We start from the raw sequence: 18,427 nt of genomic DNA, 5'->3' as shown, positions 1-18,427 counted from the left end.
ATACAGTCAGATTTTGCACTTTAAATCCCATTAAAATGTCTGTATGTGCCATTAAAAATATTGCAACGCTAAAAGGTTTAACCATTTTACAGGGCATGGTACTTCCAACAAAGGGAGTAAAACATTTTAATGGCATGTTTTAAAGAATGAAAAAAACCATTGCACCATAAAAAAAAATATGCAAAGCATCACTGCAATTTACACAAGAACGCAGGGAGTAAATGATCAGTTGTGTGCAGCAGTCATTAAGTGCGTTTAGGTGTTGTGGAACGTGACAGCTACACAAAAGCTGTTGAAGTGAAAAATTGCATTTATGTTGTGATTATTGAGGAGCTGGAACAATTGCTTCTTCAAGATCCTTGCTGATCTTTTGCACTTTTAAACAGGGTTGACTGCAATGGGATATTTTGTTGCCTCCTAAAGTCTTGTGACTGTGTTTATGCGATCTTCATTTTATATGCTTATGGTTTCTCTCCATTTTGCAGCTTAAAGGTCATCTTTCCGAACCGGTTCTGCAGCTGGAAGAGATAGATAAAGAGAACTACACTCTCACAGCACCTTGCCATGAAACTAGTTCTCAAAGTTTGTCTCGTAAATATGTTGCACTTCTCCTGTTCTTGGGTATCAAAAAACATGTACTAACCCTGAAGGTCAGAACTTACCCTCTGTCAGAGTTTATACTCTGATGTGGATGCTCTGGGTCACAGTCTTTGCTCTCATCTTGTTCAAGATACTTTAATAAACCTCACTGAGTGATTTTCGCTATAACAGTGCTTGGATGATCTTGTTTTTCCACCACAAACTTGGCATTGTCGAGGAGGATTCCTCAACTGGACCCAAGAATGTCAGCAAACTAGTGTTTGGCTTCAACCTCTTACCTCATGTAGTCGCTAAAGAAGGATGGGCTGCTTCTCGGCTAAATAAACTCAAAGTGACTCCTCTGGTATCTGGTGAGCCACTTGTTCGGTGTAATAAATTGTCCCATTATAATCTAATAATCAAAAATAGTTAAAGAAAAGGATACAATTTCTACGCTAGGGAGTATACATGGGTGGGCTGCATTTTTGGAACCTGGGTGTAAGTCCTTTGCAAGGCAATAAAGGTGGGGTTAATTAGGATTTAGTGACAATAGTCAAGTAATGAAAGCAGGGTCAACTAGGTTTTCGTTAACCAACATTCCTAGAGAGTGAAAGGCCTTTACAGTGAGATAAGGGCCCCTCTTTAACTTTAAGAGTCTAGAGCAGGCAGCATTGCTGGATTGCTGGAAAAGATCTTTATAGGAAGGATTGTCTTTAACTGTACAATATTTTCAGGGGCATAGCGGCCAGCAGGGCTGATTTGCTGGATTCTGTGAAGACATTTGCAGAATAAAAGGGATGTCCCTCCACTACAGAAAATTGGACCAGATGGTTGCAAAGCCTCGACTCCTCCCTGTGTAAAAATATTTGATTTAATGACAATTAAATATGGACAGTAAAAATGTGGATTTAGTGGGTGGATGGAAAATGAGTGGGTAATTTCCTGCTGGAGGTTTATTTGGTCCCACTGTTTTTTAAAGAAATCGGGAAGGAAGTAAAAACAAAAAGGGTGAAGAAAAAAGTGAAGTGTTGCGATCTGCTCCCCTCGTTTCACTGGGGCCATCGGGATTTTAGGACCCAAGCACAGACAAGCACATGATGAGTAGATGATGAATTTTATTAAATAAACAAAGCTTACATGCAAAGGAAACAGGATCCAGGAACCCGATGAACTTAGACCAGAACAGGGTAGACAGATGAATAAAGACGGAGGACCTGACCACTGGAAATATCAGGGCTGACAGAATATATAGGAGGGGAAAACAGGGCAGTGACAGGTGGCGCTAATTACCGACAGCTGATACAAGTGAGATATAATTAACGTAGGGAAAAGAGGGGTACAAACAGTTCACTGGCACTGGTCCATCTGGGTTTTGCTTGTTTAACAAAAGTCTTAATGCATCATTATAGGCCACCTTCGATCTTTGAAGACTGGCTTTTTTAAAGTTGCCCCACAAATGTGCAGTATACAGAGATGTACAATATGAACTAAACAAGTTCAGTTTCACTTCTTCAGAACAGAATCCAAACTTACGGACAATAATCACTCGAAATGCTAACATTCTGCTCATATGATAAAAAAATGTTCATAGAACGCAATGCACAGGAGAACGGATGCTCCAAATAGGTTTGTCAGTCACTAACACATGTCCACATTGCGTCGGAGTTTTACCTGTTGACTATCTACGTGTTCTCTGCCACTGTCTGCCTGTCTAAGGCCTTTTGGCTAAAAGTATGTAAAGACCTAACAACGTGCCTTAAGTGCACAACACACAAATAGAGACCACACCCTTCTGGCAGTTTTAAGCATTGCAAAGAATGATACTGGAAGAATAACGAGTTTAACAATACTCCCTGGGGGGCATATCCCAGCTCTGGCCCCATGGACCTTTGCCGTTCAGCTTACTGTCTAATAAAGAAAATCTGTGGCTGTAGACCATGGTGGCTGGGACTGTGTGGGGGCATGTGTGGAACAGAAATAGGGTCTGGGGTTGGGAGGGGGTTTAAGGGTTTTCATTTGTACCCGAATGGCTATTGGGTAGTGCCTGATAGGCTTGAGCCGCTGGCCGTGGACTCGATTGGCTTTGCTTTGTTCTGCCGGACAACTCTCACCTGCGGGGCAGCTGATCTGTGGGTACTCCCTCCTGGCCTCTGGGGGGATCTCTGGGGTGAGGAAGGTCCAGGAAGGTCCAGGTAGGGAGCTGGCCTTTCATGCCAGTGCCTTAGCGCCCATCCCCTCCTCTCTATGCAACACCACACATCAATAGGGTCTTGGTGTGTGAGACAATGGACCTTAGTGGCATGGAGGGAACACCATTCAATTATATACCTATGCACTGATATAGGTCAGTCCAAAACCCTTAAACCCCCTCCCAACCCCACTGATACGTGTCAATGTGTAGGTCATACAAACACAGCTCACTAATACATCTATCAATGTAGCGTGCCTACACTGATAATGAATCCAGTCTGGATTAAATAAAGTAAATCACTTAATTAGGATTTCATCTTGACATATACTTTTTGTAGAGCAAATCTGCCATGGCACATGAAGGCAACCAGCTTCTCAATATGTATGTGTCACTGAAATAGCTTAGGAAATGGCTTTGTTATCCTTTCCAGATTGATGGATCTCTATGGATTTATATCTCATCTGTTTTTTTTTTTTTATTATTCTTTAGATCGGAACATGATGTACTTCTTTTTAAGATGTGAAATACTTTCTCCTCAGATTTCCTGATTCTGCAGGTCGAGGCAATCAAGACTGGGTGTGTCTTGTAGAAATAAACCAAAACTATTGTCAATCATAGTTAATTCATGATTTACCAACCACCAATTCCTTTTTTTTCACATTGTACCGAGCTGGTTTAGATGGCTTTTTTTCCCTTTAATAAATTAAATTCATCACTTCCAAATCAGGATTAACCACAGAGAAGATTCAAATGGATTTTGACCCACTCCCCACCCACTTGTCTAATTAATATATATATATAAATGGAAGGAGGATGACTTTTCTTTGTTTTTCTAACTTATTTGCAAACCTTATTGCACAGCAACGTTGACTTTAACCTAACTTAATCACATTCAACTCTGAACTAAAGAACCTGTCTGTCCACTTGCTGTCAAAATGTCTCTTTTCATACTGTCCCTCCTGTCCTCGTGATGTCGATTAACCAATCCTAGCAAAATAGGTTTCTCACAGGACTGGGTTCAGATGTATACTGAAGTTCAGTTTTGCTTGCTGCTGAAGTGAAGCCGTCTGTATAGGCCTTCATTACAAGAGGTAAATCAAACTTGGGATTCAGAGCTCAGTAAGTGTCATTTTAAATGTGTGTTTTACAAAACTGTTTGCTCTTTTGTTGTCAGCCATGAAGATTGCTTCATTCAACGCTCAGAGGTTTGGAGTGACCAAAGTCTCTGACCCAGAAGTCCTGTCAACGCTTATTAAGGTAAAACATTCTTTACTTTGTAAAGCAAGACGTGGCTGCTTCAGTAGCTTCCTGTGTGTTTTAACTGGCAGCAAGGACTTCTGATGAACGCATTACGTAATCCCATTAATTATAACAAGCATAGGTCCTTTTGAATCTTTAATCCTGTCACGGATGTTATTTTGGGGAGCAGCCAAGAGGGATTTTAAATCTGAAAATGAAAACTATTCTAGTTAGTTTCAATGCTCCGGGACAAACTTCAAAGACAGAAATGAAAACAACAGTTGTCATGTCTTAGTCAGAACCTGGGTGCGTTTAATTCCCCCCACAGATCCTGCCTAACTGATGCATTTACCTTTTATAGATCGTGTCTCGATATGACATCATAGTCATTCTGGAGGTGGTGGACGTGAGCGGGGCCTCCATCAAACTGCTCCTGACAGAACTCAACAGGTGACTTTATGTTTGTGTCTTTGCACTAAGCCGAACTGAAAAATGACCCTGCCTTTGAGAGCAGAAAGACACATAACGTGTCGTCGTTTGAGGGTGTCTCAGGGTGAACACGTCCCACCACTATGCCCTGCAGCTGAGTACCCGCCTGGGAAGGAGCAGATACAAGGAGCAGTTTATGTTTCTTTACAGGTGAATCCCTCCGCCATTGTGACTGAGTTAGTAATAATCCACCAGAGTCCCCGATCACGTACGCAGCTGTTTAAGTGAGACATATTTATGTTTTAGGGATGATGTGGTGGATCTGATTGACTCCTATCAATATGAAGACAATCAGGTGAACGACGTGGATGTGTTTGCGAGGGAGCCTTACATTCTCTACTTCAAACCCCGCAACACGGGTCAGTTTCTGCAGCTCGGCTTTTAAGACTTACAGGCAGCGTTGTGTGTCAGTCTTTGTTGATTTAAAGCCCTTGGTGGGGTGTCTGCCGTCTGTCTGAGTCACGTCTGCATGAACGCGTTTGTTTTTCCTATGTGAATGAGGGAGATTTCTTCTGACGTGTCAATAAAAGGAAGAAGCAGCAGGTTTGTCAGGTTCATGCACTCAGCTCCCTGTGTGTGCTTTTACACACACACACACACACACACACACACACACGTAGTTTCATGGATGTTTATGCGTTTGTTGCAGTGCTGAAGGATCTGGTGCTGATCCCGGTTCGTGCCACACCGAACGACTCGGAGAAAGAACTGGACGAGCTGTACGAGGTCTTCCTGGCGGTCAGAGACAAATGGAAAACAGATGTAAGAAGCATCTTCATGAGTTTATTTAACACGACCACAAACACAGTCACATTACAAAAGGTCACAGAGGTCAGAGCAAACTAAATCCAATTGAAATATCATTGTAAGATGGCAAATTAACTCACATCAGTACGAAACTGCCTTGCAAAAGTCTTTGTACTGTTTAAACATTTTGTCAGATTACAACCACACACATTTTGTGGATTTTATGATGTAAAAATCCACCACAAAGTAGAATAAAGCTCTGAACTATAGAAAGTAAATGGTTTATAGTTTTCAAACATTTTTAGGAATAAAAATCTGAAAAGTGTGCCGCGCATTTGTATTAAGCTTCCTTAACTTTTAAACCCTCAAATAAAATCCAGCGGAACCAATTGCTGTCAGAGGTCACCTAATTAATCGAATTAGCATGTAATCTAATTAGTGAACAAAGAGCATCGTACAGACCATGTGACTAACTCTGCAGACAGGTCAGGGATATAGCAGTGAGAGGTTTAAAGTAGGGTTAGGTTATAAAACAATTGCCCATTCCAGAAAACACGTATAGGCAGGGCTTAGTTGCCTTTTTGTAGTTTCCATGTGTTTTGTCGAAAGACCACAAGCTGGTGAGTTGAAGTTAACCCTCTGCTGACTCACCAAGCAAGATGGCCACAGGCCCATATCAGCTGACTTGTCAAAGGCCAAACTGGTGTTGCAGCTTGTGCTTAATGCAGTGATTACAGACAGCTGGGGTGGCCAGCTGGCCTTAAGGCAAAAACACACTAAGACCACCTCTATGCAGTGTGTTATTCAAGGACATAATTTCTTCACCATTGACAGTTCAGATTGAAATACACTGAAGAGATTACTGAACCTCTGAAAATGGACAGAACAGAAGCTTCTTTAGTCGTACTCATGCCTAAAATTTTATTTAAAATCATATGCTATCAATGTTTTAAACCCTATAGAACATTTCTGACACTTAGGTGCAAACACGCTAGATCGGCTCTTCTGAGTTCCACACAAAGCTTTCTTAAGTTCCTTTTTATCAGCTTAATTTTTAGATATTCTCATATGCAAGAGCAACCATTCTCAAAGGGAGGATGGACTTTATGTTTTGGTGCTTGGACTATTTTAGACATAAATATTTCAAGATTTGCACATTCTCCGGGAGAACTATTCAGTTAATCATCCAGAGAGAAAACGGGCATGGCACAACTCCAAACCAACCAAGACATACTGTAGCTGTCCCCCTAAACTGACAGGAGGGCATTAATCTGAGCAGCAGCTAAGACCAAAATTAACCTTTTTTTTTTTTTTTTTTTTTACCTTCATCCAAAACACTTAAAGATATAGTGGATGATCTTTTTTCTGCTTTGAGTTCTGTCCCCCTTATCTATTGAACCGATAGATAAGGGGGATCATCTTATCTATTGGTTGTCCTACATGCCGATCATTGTGACGGGCTCACCTAACGGTAACGTGTGTGCCTGTTGCTGGCTAGTTTCCTCTTGCGTGCTGTGCATGTGAACTTCTAGTGTTTATGTAACCAGTTAGCTTCGGTTTCAGCGGTTCATTGTAGATCCTCTGCTCTTGCCATATACTTTGCAAGAACAAACTGTCTTACAAGTTTATGAGAAGAAGAGGAAGGCTTCAGACAAAAGAAATAAGACCAGAGTGTATTTGGGAAATTTTTTCACGCGATCCCCTGAGGATAATTTTGTGCTTGCGCACTTATTAAAAAAGTGACTTAGGCACTTCTTACCTACATTTCTGAAAAAATCGGGGGAAAAAAAAAACTTCAAGCAACCTTCTCACTTTTTAGCTTCATGTTTGTATGTCTTAGTTTTCACAGACCAGTAAGCATGCTGAGGTTTGTGATTGTTATGTGATGAAATGTGAAAAGGTTTGCAGGGTATTGATAATCATATAAGGTGCTGGAATCAAAGTTGTTGTTTTTTTTTTGTTTTTTTTTTCTAGAACGTGATGATCCTGGGGGACTTCAGAGCAGATGGTGCGAATCTCACTGCAAAAAAAATGAAAAAGATACGAATTCGCAGCGACACGAATTTCCACTGGCTGATTGCTGATGATGTGGACACAACTGCAGCGACAACAAATAACCACACCTACGACAGGTAAAATTAGCTTGTTAAGAACTTATGACAAACAGTGTAACTTTAGTTATATAAAATCCACAAGCTTGAAAAAGAAACCTTCTCTACGCAGGATCGTTGTGTATGGAGACGACCTGCTGGCAACCATAGTACCAAACTCTGCGAAGGCCTTCAATTTCCAGAAAGAGTTTAATTTGAATGAAACGATGGTGAGATGTCATGCTAAACTTTCACAGTAAAGACTTTTTCTTGAAGTTATTTCCTCACTCAGTGCATGCACCCTCCAACAGGCCCTCAAAGTCAGTGATCATTACCCTGTTGAGGTCGAGTTAATCAGCGCGTCTCCTTTCTGGGTGGCAAGACGTGGGAGATCTAAGAAGAGACAAACATCAGTTCCCAGCAGAGCTGCAACGGGTAAGAGTTAAACTGTAATCTACTACAACTGCTTGGTGTAAAGGAAGCTCATAGAAGAGGAATGAATATTTACTTAATGTTTACTTCCTTCGAATTCATGCAGTTGTGCTAAAGGGTGAGGCTGCAGATCAAATATGCGTGGAATTAAGGAGTGTATTTATTTTTTTACCTATGAATTTAAACTTTTACTCGTGTTCACGCCTTTCATTTTCAATGTCTTTGAGGGTGTGACCGGTCAATGCGGGTTTGCTGCTGCTTCAGAGGATTTAACCACTGCTGCACGTCACTGTAGTGTCTCACTGTCTAAACCAGTGGTGTCCAGATGGGGTCGGTGTCCTGCGTGGTCTAGTTGTTTTCCCGCTTCAGCACACCTCATAGGTTATTCCCGTTCCCCCGGAGAACGTGACGACATGTGGAGGACGTAAATAAAGAATTAGATTTTGGTGCATTGGAGCAGAGACAGATCTAAAAGACACAGGACTCTGGCCTTTGAGGACTGGAACTGGTTCTGCATCAGTTTTCTTAAAACATAAAGATTAAGACACTGATTTGATTGAAAACATGCGATAGGGGTCAAAGATTATTGCGGGTGCAAACTTATCTTTCATCTGCCGATGGACTCAGTTTATAGTGAAAATGATGCATTTGTCAACCAACGTGCTTACGGGCACGGCTAATTATGAAGAAATGAAAAGGAAAATAAACTGGGCTAACGATGTGTCCTTTGTTTATTCTTGGATAATTGCCAGTCCTACCATGCCACCTTTCCAGGAACCAGATTGGCTACTTTACAAAGCGAATGGTTTTCTTTTCATTCTTTTTAAAGCAAGCCAGCGCGTTCAGTCTGACCTGACAAAATTTCAACAAATCAAAAAACCGTTTAGGATTACTCTACTGATCACACTTTTGGGTTACTACTAACTGAGACGTCAGAAAATTCAGATGACTACACTTGAGAAGATTGACTTACAGTAACAATACAAAATAATATAAAATCCAGTAAAAACGTTAAATGCATTTGAATCATGTTTTCCACTTGGAAGTTAAAATACAAAACATCATGTACTTTTCAGTGAGAATGAATTTTTTTTTTTATCTTTCTAAATGTCTTTTGCTTTTGCCGTGTTCTCTGCTCTCAGAGCGTTTGCAGGATGAAGTGGTGAGCCTGCAGAGAGAAACCCTGCTGCTCAAGCGGGAAAAACTGCAGCTTCAGATCTCCCATTTGAAAAGGAAGCTTGACCCAGCCGAATGAAAGAAGTGACCAGAAGATTCTAGACATCAGTGGTCCTTTTTCTTTTATTCTGATGTCAAATTGATATTTCCATTTAATTTAGTATGTAGCTAAAATGTATTTATCCAAGTTATTATTATTATTTTTTTTTTTTTTTTGCTGATAATTTGTAAATGGGCATTTCATTCTGTTCAACTTCTGTTTTTATTCAAATGATTTTCCTTTCTTGTTCTGCACCTTGTCAATGCTTGCTGTTGTTTCAGTGCCTCATAAGGAAAGCTGCCCCGGCTCTGCAATGGTTCTTTCCGGGGTACTTTTGTAATAAAGGAAATCATATGGCTTTTTCATTCACATTCACTACTAATTATTACTACCTCTGACATATTTAGATTTAAAGTTTATTTTATTAAACCAAAATGTTGCTACCTGAAAGATAGAAATATGTACAAATGGGTAACATGGTTTTCATGTACATTTGAACAAAAAAAAATGCTGTGTTCAAAATGATTTATACCCTTATCAATAGTCTATAGAAAAGCCTTTATTAGCCATTGTAGCAACCAAACATTTCTCATAATTACTGATTGCCTTTATGTATGTCTCAACTGGTTTGTTTACCTTATTTTATTTGCTGATTAGCTTCAAGTTTTTGTGGTAGGAAGGCCTCCTTGCCGTCAGCCTTATCTTGAGCTTAGTCCTCTCTATCAGATTCAAGTCGGTACTCTGGCTGGGCCACTCCAAAAGGTTAATAGATTTGTCAACAAACCATTTCCTCACCCATTCAACCATATATTTTGGTTAATTTTCATGCTGAAATGTCTAATTTCATTAAATATTGGGTTTCTGTGAAGACTGTGTGATGTTGTTGGGAATCTTAATGTAGTCTTCCTTTTCCATGGATGCCATTTTAGCTTGCTTGTCCCATTGGCTAAAAAAACAGCCCTATTCTGACCAGCATACTTGACTTTGGGAATCTTGTTCTTGGGGCTGAAGGCTTTCCATTTTTCTCTGCCTAGTGAGGGCTACATCATTAGGGAAAAAATACAGTCTGCATTGGCTTTTGTGTCCCTTATTCAGGGAAGTGGTTTCCTTCTTGGTCTGCATTCATAGAATCCTTCAGTCTTCAGTGTCCGTTGGACTGTCTGTCTTGAGATGTTGCCGCTGGCATGACCCACATTCATCGTGGTAGCCTTGGATGCGATCCTTGGATTATTTTCCATCTCCTGTACCATCCACCTTGCCAGTGCCATTTGTCACATATCTACGGTGTGGAACTTTTCAAAGTAATTTGTTTGCTGGCCCCTGGATATTTAGAAATGGTCATTTTTCTGAGTTGTGCAATGATACAGGTGCTCCATGAGCACCCTTGTTTTTTTATTTTTTTATTAATTTTTTTACATGACTTACCATAAACTGGCTGCAGAGAGCTGCTGTTTTTACCTCCAGAGTTAATAAAAACAACTGTTACTAATCGAGGGTATATTTAGGATGCTTTAGACCAGTGTGGAATTATTCTATTATTGCAACACCTTATATTTTCACAATTTGCAATGACCATAAATTATTTTGAGCATGCTCTTTTACATGAAATGTAAGTGAAAGATTTTTTTTTTTTTTGCTGAAATCTAAGGCACATTCACATCTAATTTTTTCTTTTTTTTATTTGCGAGCAGAACATGCTGAAACTATTTAATACCTATAATACTTTAGCCTCAAACACATTCCTGATCAACGATCTTCTAATCATGTTCAATTTTATTATGGACAAAACAACAAATCAATGAAAATACTTTATTTTACACCTCTATTTCTTTTTATCAGCGCAATGGTTTTGAACCCTTGAAAGATGATTGAACGCCCTGACGTGCTGCATTCAGGTTCCACAAGCAAGCTCGGATATTCCCCTTTTACGGCTAACTAAAAACTCGGTCAGCTAAATTAAGTTTCAGTAAAAATCTTAAGTTAGTACTTAAACAAAAAGAGCTAACATTGAGAAATCATTTGTAGCATTATCATTGCATGCGAACTTTTTAGCTTACGTTTGTTGTGTGGGCTCTTTAGTTTACCACATTCCTGTAAGTCTATTGAAGTAAGCTCTGAAGTCACGTGACTGGACACCTTTAACCAAAACACAGAGGCTTCGAGGGGGACTGAGACGGTTTGTCAACAAGCGAGCAAGGCGACCTTCTCTCGGTTCTTCGAGTCCTACCTGCAGCCACAGTAAACCACCCCCACCTGTCCCCGGCAGACAGGCCGTCTCAATGCATTACAGAGGACCGAGAACACCGAGGCGGCCATGGACGTGTACGACTTGTTTAGTAGTTGCAGAAAGGGCGACATTTGTAGAGTCAGGTAACAGCGGCTCTGTTGACGTTTTATTTTTGGTTTGCCTAAAAAAAAAAAAAAAAATGTTTCACAAGCATCAGCTGCATCATGTCGACACCCAACCTAAAGCATAAACTCGCCCAGCGCTGCTGTTTATGTATTTGCTGAGAAGCAGAAGCGGAAGGCTGTCTTGCTAGCATTAGCACCGGTGACCCAGCTTTTCGGGCTAACGTTTATAGGTCAGCTGCACTTTACAGATGTTACAAAACATCAGCTGATGGATGTGATTCAGATCTTTAAAATTATCATCGCCGCTTTTTGCAGCATATTTATACAACAGTTGCATCGAGCCCGTGTTTAAGGTACATTTTCTGTTGACTGTTTTGTCATCCAGCAGATTATTATTGCGTTAAGTCACCGTTAATGCGTTGGGGGAAAAAAAATCAAATGGCGTTTCTTTAACATAGCTTTTAGAACAGTACTATTAAAATGAACATGTCATTTTATTTTATAGTTACATTTTTACTTTATGTGAAATTATGATTGTGCTGTATTTTAAAAATAACAGGCAAAATTAAACAAAACCGCACACAGCTGAATACAAGAATCGGTAAAATGCAGAACCAGTAAACTTTTTAAAACAACATGTTTAGATTTACTGAAATATGTTTCTCATTAGCTGTTAAAAACAAACAAATTTAAATATTTAGATTCAAATTTTAAATGTATTTAACTTGCCAAAATAACTTAATTGCAGTTTGTATAGTGTAGTTGGTCTTAGATCATCTTTTTTCATAACTTATTTTGATTGATTGTATATAAAGAATCCAAATATACTTCTGTGTGAAGCTAAGATAATCACTTTTAGTGACCTGAATATGCTCACACGTTAGGCTTTTCTGTTTTCTCTAAAGGTACCTTGTTGAACAAAGGGATGTGGACCTCAATGTGAGAGATAAATGGGACAGCACGCCGTTGTAAGTAAATTGTTTGCAGACCTACAGTTATTCTGATGCTGTTTACCACAAAGCCATTATCGTTAAAGTTACAAGAAAAAGAGCTGTTTTTCCTTCAGGTATTATGCCTGCCTTTGCGGTCATGAGGAGCTGGTCCAGTACCTGTTGGCTAGTGGTAAAGTTTCATTTTAACTGGATAAAGTGAGGCTGTCATATTAAAAGGATGTATTAGACAGGATTCTACATGTTGATTCTTTTTTTTTTTTTTTTTCTGTTATGTCAATTTCATTGCAGGTGCCAAGTGTGAAGCCAACACGTTTGATGGTGAGAGATGTGTGTACGGCTCCCTGAATGACTCAATCCGACGCCTGCTCAAAGAGTACAAGTGTGTCAGCGTCCGTGCCATGCAGCGCAACGATTTTAACTACTTTCTACACACGTAAATGTGAAAACTTTCTGCTTTTTTTTTTAGATCATTAACTTTGTAAAGAAACAGCAATATATCGTTGCAGTTCAGGAAGACAAAAAAAAAATCGTTCCTCCTATTTCCATCTAGGTTGTTAGAACAAGGTCAGCACAGTGATGTCAAGTTCCTGGTTCATGGACAAATATTCGCAGCTCACCGATGTGTTCTCAGCGCCCGCTCGGAGTACTTCACCGAAATGTTTGAGACAAAATGGAAGGGAAAGAGCCTCATAACCCTCAAACACCCATTGGTAATTTCACATTTGATTTAAATATATAAAAAAATGCCTCAGTCACAATTAGTAGAAAAAGTTTTCATTAATAGAAACCAAAGTTGTTTTGATTTTAGATCAATCCTGCAGCCTTTGGAGCAATTCTGCAATACTTCTATACTGGTGAGTGTTTGATCTTTTTAAAAAATTTTTTTATACAAACGCATACATTAAAAAATATCAACTAAGAAAAAAACAAATACAAATTTGATGCACACTAAAGAAGAAAACAACAACCAGAGACAAGAATATACAATAAACGAACAGACCATATCAAATATGCTATAAATACTTAGGTATTAAAAAACGACTAGTTTAAAAAAAAAAAGCCTAACAAGAGAGTGTGAACTTCATTCCTCATAGTTGTTTCATAATGTTACAGGACGAATGGATATTGATATAAGTCTGGTGGAGGACTGCAGGCGACTTGCTAAGCAGTGCAAGATGGCTGACCTTATAGAAGAGCTGGAGAATAAATGTAAACAGGTCTATGAATTTGGTAAGCGAGCTCTTGGTTTACATTTTCTATGTTAATACATATATTGTGTTCGTAATTGAAACTGCAATTTATATATTTTTGTTCTCTGGAACTTTGATTGAAATGCTTCCTCATTATTTAAAATCTCAAATACTCTTTTTTTTTTTTTATCTCCTTTCATTTTGAAGTGTCCAACAAGCCTGGAACCTGTGTCAAAGTTCTTAGCCTGGAGCCTCACACCTGTCAGCTCCAGGAGGAGATGGCCCAGTTAGCAGACTGCGCACTGCCCACTGAACTAAGAGTGAGGACCTAAACCCAGGAAATCCCTGGACTTTTAACTCAGAGCAGCTGCTACCACGTATACTTCTTTCTCTTTGCTCCAGGTTGGATTCGGTGAACTTCCCTTTAACAGAGTTGATCTGTTCCCTACTTATCCTGACATCTGCTTCAGAGTAGAGGGTTTCAATTTCTTGTGTCACAAGGTATGACTTGCAAAGCCCACAAACATATCGCCAACCCCCAAAACCTCATAGTGTTAATGTGGGCTTTTGATTCAATGTGTTTTCAGGCCTTTTTCTGTGGGCGCAGTGATTATTTTAAGGCCTTAGTGGAAGACCACTTCAGCGAGGGTGAGCAGCTGCAGTCCCAGCCCAGCACCCCGGTCATAACCCTGCACATCTCCCACGAAGTCTTTATCCACGTCATGTATTACATCTACACTGATGACACAGAGGTGGGTGCACAGCTTCTGTCTGGAGCTTTTTGAAGTGCTTCCAAATTTTTTTTGCCTCGTTAGAGATTTGTCCTGTTTTTGTTAAAAACTTAAATGCATCAAAGATAATCAGATTGAATCCAAAATGTGATTTTCTAATCAAGATTTTATTCATTACGGGATAAACGCTATATCCACAAGCATGCACAAATTAGATTTTGTTAGTTTGTAAGTTGTCTACTCTCACATCCAGTCAGTGGGCAGTAGGTGGACCCCTGGGTGGTTTAGCGTTGTAAAAACACAAAACGTAGGCCACTCGCTGGGTTTTTAGCATTAGGGGCAATGCAGTTTGAAACAAGCACAAAAACTCAATTATTCTTTACAATTGATTTTGTTTTGCTGAATCTTTTATATTATACTTCCAAACTAAATGTTTCCAACCTAATCTAATACAGTAAATTACCCCTGAATTTTTTTTTTTAGTATAATCTATGTAAAATTGAAAAGTTCAAAACCGATTTAATAATTTACAACCAACTTGGTTAAAAAAAAAAAAACAGACACCGGCTGCATTTTTTTAGGCTTTACACCGCCGTTATGAATTTCCTCATACAACAGTAATGTTTCGCGTTCATCAGTAATGTCACCACTTTCGTTACGTTCATCTTTATGGCCCGGCGCCTGACGGATTCCTCTCTCGCACCCAGCTGACGATGGACAGCGTGTTCGACGTGCTGTGCGTGGCTGACATGTACCTGCTGCCGGGGCTGAAGCGTCTCTGTGGGAAGACGCTCGGTAAGGCTATTTGCGAGGACAACGTCCTGCACATGTGGAAGACGGCCAAGCTTTTCCGTCTGTCTCGGCTAGAAGACCAGTGCACAGAGTTCATGGCGAAGAATATTGAACGGGTAGGTGTCTTTTCTCTGACATTTGTTTGACCCTCATCATTGCTCAGTGACGTGAGATTTCAAAGCTGGGTGTTACGGCAGCGGTCTGGTTCCTAATGGTTATTCTTTGATTCGTTTGCTTACGAGGTCTGAGGTGTTCATTTTGTCCCCTTCGCCATTTGGTGCCTTTATAGTTATAGTTTCGAGGGTAGCCCTGCTTCTCCTCTGGGATCCAGGGCTCAACAATCAGATTCAACAATTTAATTACAGTTTTGCCCACAAAAGTAATGTCGGTGTGAAAGTGTCAACACAGAACCCATTCTGATGCTTCCTTAGGGCTGGGCGATATGGATTAAAAAATAAATCTCCGATTGTATCATACCAAATCCAATTAATAGATTTTTTTCCCCTCCTTTTTGTTTCATAAAAAGAAATTAAAGAAATTATTTTAAAACCTTGCTTTTATGTCAAGCATTTTGTCAGGAAGTTGACCTGAATTCAAATTGCAACTAAAAACAACCTGTGAAACATGCTTGTAAAACAAGATGGCAGCCGTGCCATTATAAACAATGAAAATATAACAAAACATTTGCTGCTAGTGGTATTACACATTGAGCTAAGAAGAGGCTTCACTGCACTTGTGAACTTCAAACTAAGTTAAAAAAAAAAGTAAATAAGTAAATTAAATACCTCATATTATGGTAAAAAAAAGTTTCTACTTAACAATATTTTGACAATACATTTGCCTAAACATATATTCAGCATTACATGCTGTTCTCTTTATGGAAACCCAATGAGTGTATCGGCAAAATAAAATCCAGATTTTCCAAAAATGAAATCTTGAAGAATTGTAAATTCGAATTAATCGATTAAATCGATTTCTCGCCCAGCCCTATGCTTCCTTTATGTCGCTTTATAGGAAATGATCTGTTGTCTGAAATGTTTCTTATAGCACATTGCCCTGCTGTGAATGGAGCCAGTAGCCAAAACAAAATTGAGTAGACCAGTAATTCCTGTATTTTTCAACGTAAAATTACAGGGAACCAAAACTGTTTCAGCTCCTCGGTGGAAAGGCTTGGCTCACAGGATAGAAACAACATCGAGACATTGCTCACACTAACTGATAACTAATTGTCATCGTAAATGCTTAATTTGTTTCAACACATAAAGCTAAACTTTCTGTGAAAGAAGAACAGTAGTTAAGTCGAGTGTGAATATTTGTCTAGCTCCATTTAAAAATGGAAACAGGACTGTCGACCATTTACTTCTTGTTTCTTGTTGCTTCTATTGTTAAAGACAAGAGATATCTGAGAGTGAATTATATCTTAGTTGTTAGAAATCCTCAAGAGGCTCTCAGAAAAAAATGTTTCCAGTGTAAGAGCTGTGAGTCTGGATGGCTGTTCCGGTCAGACTTGCTCAGTTCCTCCTCCAGATGCACTCACACCGGTGTACCTGTCAAACTTGTCCCGCGCAGCTGGTGGAGCAGGCCGAGTTTGCCGAGATGATAAAGGAGGATGCTGCGTCGCTGGAGGAGCGCCAGGAGACAGACTCTGTCCCTCTCGTGGACGACATCCGCTACCACATCGCCAGCAACGTGCAGACGTACAGCGCCATCGAGGAGGCCAACCAGAAGCTGGAGGCCCTGGAGGAGCTGCTATCCAGCATCAATATTGACTGCTGAACAGGGCCGCCAGGTTCTGTGTGGTGGAGAGATTTTAAGGTCGACTCTGGAGGGAATCTTTAGTGAGGTGAGAAGAAAAACATATACAACTTTATGTTTATAGGTTTTATTTTATTTACAGAGTCTGGCACATATTATACAATATGTGAAAGGAGCTTTTGTACCTAATGTATTCAGAGATATGGTCGGTGCTTCAGCAACCATACACTTCTGACAAAGAGAGAGCGTACTAAACAAGAGAAAAGTGATCTGCTATAAATTTGTTAATTAAATTCTTTCACATTGGTTGTGAAGACATTATGTGCAACATAATAACTACTGAATATTTTTTTGCATTACACATGCATGAATTTAACATGATTTGCAGCAGTTAGAAGTTAAAACTAGCCGATTCTTGCCCTTACTAGTGTAGTTTAACCCAACTATAATCTTGTGTATGATGTAAAAGCTTCAACAATTGCATTTTAATGATTTAGAATGGCAACAGAGAGCATATAATGTTCTAATTCTCACATTTAAGGACAATGTGTCACAGAAAGCTTACTTCTCTTTACTAGTTCAGAAAACATTCTTTGGTTTTATTAAATTATTAAGTTGTTTTGTGTGTATTTGAAAGTATTTTGTGGCTCTCCTTCACCTCACTGTTTGAATTGTGGGATTCCCTCTGGTATTTTTTACACATATCACCCTCTAAATCCACTCATGCACTTTGCTTCAGTTGAAAACTGAAGCTCCTGTTTTCCAGCAAACCCATTTTGCCTTATGTGTGTAGCAAGTAAATAAAATTAAATTGTCAACAGTGGTGTCCATTTTTTTTTTATATAATATCCTGCTGTAACAACATTTCCTTATTTGTAAAGCACATTTTAGTAACAGAGTGCTGTACATGAACCGAACATAAGAACAAACAGGGAAATACATTGCATGGGAATAATAGCAATGTATAAGTACAAGCTTTGTGGAATTACAAACTTAATCTAATGGAAGTTTCAGTGAACTACAACAATTTGGCACTTAGCACGTTCATGTAGCCATTAGCTTAATTCTGACCAGCATCATGAGAAATAACAGGGCTCATTTAAATTAGTTGGTTTCTGGCTTTTTAACATAGTCAACAGGTTTCAGTGGAGTTGAGGATAAGGTCAGCCCAGAAGCTTAATGTTAACCTTGGTCTATTCCCAAACCAATTCGTAGAATTCAGCATATTTTTTGCTTAAACTATCGTGACTGTAAAAACTGGGGTTCCAGCATCTTCCAGTTGATGGTAGGCTTGAGTCTTGGTGATTTCTAGGTTCTTCCTGAACATAACCAACTTCCTTTCAATCGAGGGGGTCAATTAAGATCAAATCGTTAAAGGCTTTGACACAGCTGGGTGTTTTGATTAAAAAAAAATATTCCAAACACATGTTAAAAATTGCTTGCAGACATTACCCTAAATAGGCTGTTGGTATCTTTCATGCATAAATATACATATATGTATTGTCAGGGTTGAGTTTTGCCCGCTCCACCCTGGACAGTTCCGGCACATTCCTCCTCACATACAGCCTCATCTCCACTCACCTTGACTCCTGCCACCTGCCGTCCCTAATCAGCCTGGACTCATTTCACCTGTCAGTCAACATACTTAAGCAGTCCTCTGTCAGCTCACCC

At 39.5% G+C, this 18,427-nt stretch overlaps 2 protein-coding genes across 3 annotated transcripts; both read left to right on the top strand.

Annotated features, from left to right (window-relative positions):
* The first annotated feature begins 3,768 nt into the window (after window positions 1–3,768).
* LOC105926075 (deoxyribonuclease-1-like 1) lies at window positions 3,769–10,451 on the top strand. The gene is made up of 10 exons (XM_012862254.3): window positions 3,769–3,861; window positions 3,945–4,027; window positions 4,371–4,459; window positions 4,562–4,648; window positions 4,745–4,857; window positions 5,148–5,260; window positions 7,220–7,377; window positions 7,469–7,565; window positions 7,647–7,770; window positions 8,910–10,451. The coding sequence occupies exons 2-10, from the start codon at window positions 3,947–3,949 to the stop codon at window positions 9,020–9,022; spliced, it is 975 nt and encodes a 324-aa protein (XP_012717708.2). The 5' UTR covers window positions 3,769–3,861; window positions 3,945–3,946; the 3' UTR covers window positions 9,023–10,451.
* A 652-nt stretch (window positions 10,452–11,103) lies between these two features.
* Window positions 11,104–17,576, top strand: abtb1 (ankyrin repeat and BTB (POZ) domain containing 1). Of its 2 annotated transcripts, XM_012862345.3 has the most exons (12): window positions 11,104–11,353; window positions 12,241–12,303; window positions 12,402–12,457; window positions 12,577–12,721; window positions 12,839–12,998; window positions 13,097–13,142; window positions 13,402–13,518; window positions 13,686–13,798; window positions 13,881–13,979; window positions 14,066–14,230; window positions 14,917–15,117; window positions 16,571–17,576. In XM_012862345.3, exons 1-12 carry the CDS (start codon window positions 11,298–11,300, stop codon window positions 16,775–16,777), a joined length of 1,428 nt encoding a protein of 475 aa, XP_012717799.2. In that variant the 5' UTR covers window positions 11,104–11,297; the 3' UTR covers window positions 16,778–17,576. The 2 variants fall into 2 exon arrangements, with proteins under 2 accessions (XP_012717799.2, XP_012717800.2); XM_012862346.3 differs by lacking the exons at window positions 11,104–11,353; window positions 12,241–12,303; window positions 12,402–12,457 and having other exon boundaries at window positions 12,621–12,727.
* Window positions 17,577–18,427: the final 851 nt, after the last annotated feature.

The sequence above is a fragment of the Fundulus heteroclitus genome, unplaced genomic scaffold, assembly GCF_011125445.2.
Source record: "Fundulus heteroclitus isolate FHET01 unplaced genomic scaffold, MU-UCD_Fhet_4.1 scaffold_54, whole genome shotgun sequence".
Classification (NCBI taxonomy): domain Eukaryota; kingdom Metazoa; phylum Chordata; class Actinopteri; order Cyprinodontiformes; family Fundulidae; genus Fundulus; species Fundulus heteroclitus.
The sequence above is the reverse complement of the archived record's forward strand: the minus strand, read 5'-3'. Positions and strand labels throughout refer to the sequence as shown.

Coding starts and splice junctions, on each gene's coding strand:
- LOC105926075 (XM_012862254.3), top strand. CDS start 3,947: ATGAAGATTGCTTCATTCAACGCTCAGAGGTTTGGAGTGACCAAAGTC. Junction 4,858..5,147: donor CTTCAAACCCCGCAACACGG/GTCAGTTTCTGC, acceptor CGTTTGTTGCAG/TGCTGAAGGATCTGGTGCTG. Junction 5,261..7,219: donor GAGACAAATGGAAAACAGAT/GTAAGAAGCATC, acceptor TTTTTTTTCTAG/AACGTGATGATCCTGGGGGA.
- abtb1 (XM_012862345.3), top strand. CDS start 11,298: ATGGACGTGTACGACTTGTTTAGTAGTTGCAGAAAGGGCGACATTTGT. Junction 12,458..12,576: donor CCAGTACCTGTTGGCTAGTG/GTAAAGTTTCAT, acceptor ATTTCATTGCAG/GTGCCAAGTGTGAAGCCAAC. Junction 14,231..14,916: donor TCTACACTGATGACACAGAG/GTGGGTGCACAG, acceptor TCTCGCACCCAG/CTGACGATGGACAGCGTGTT.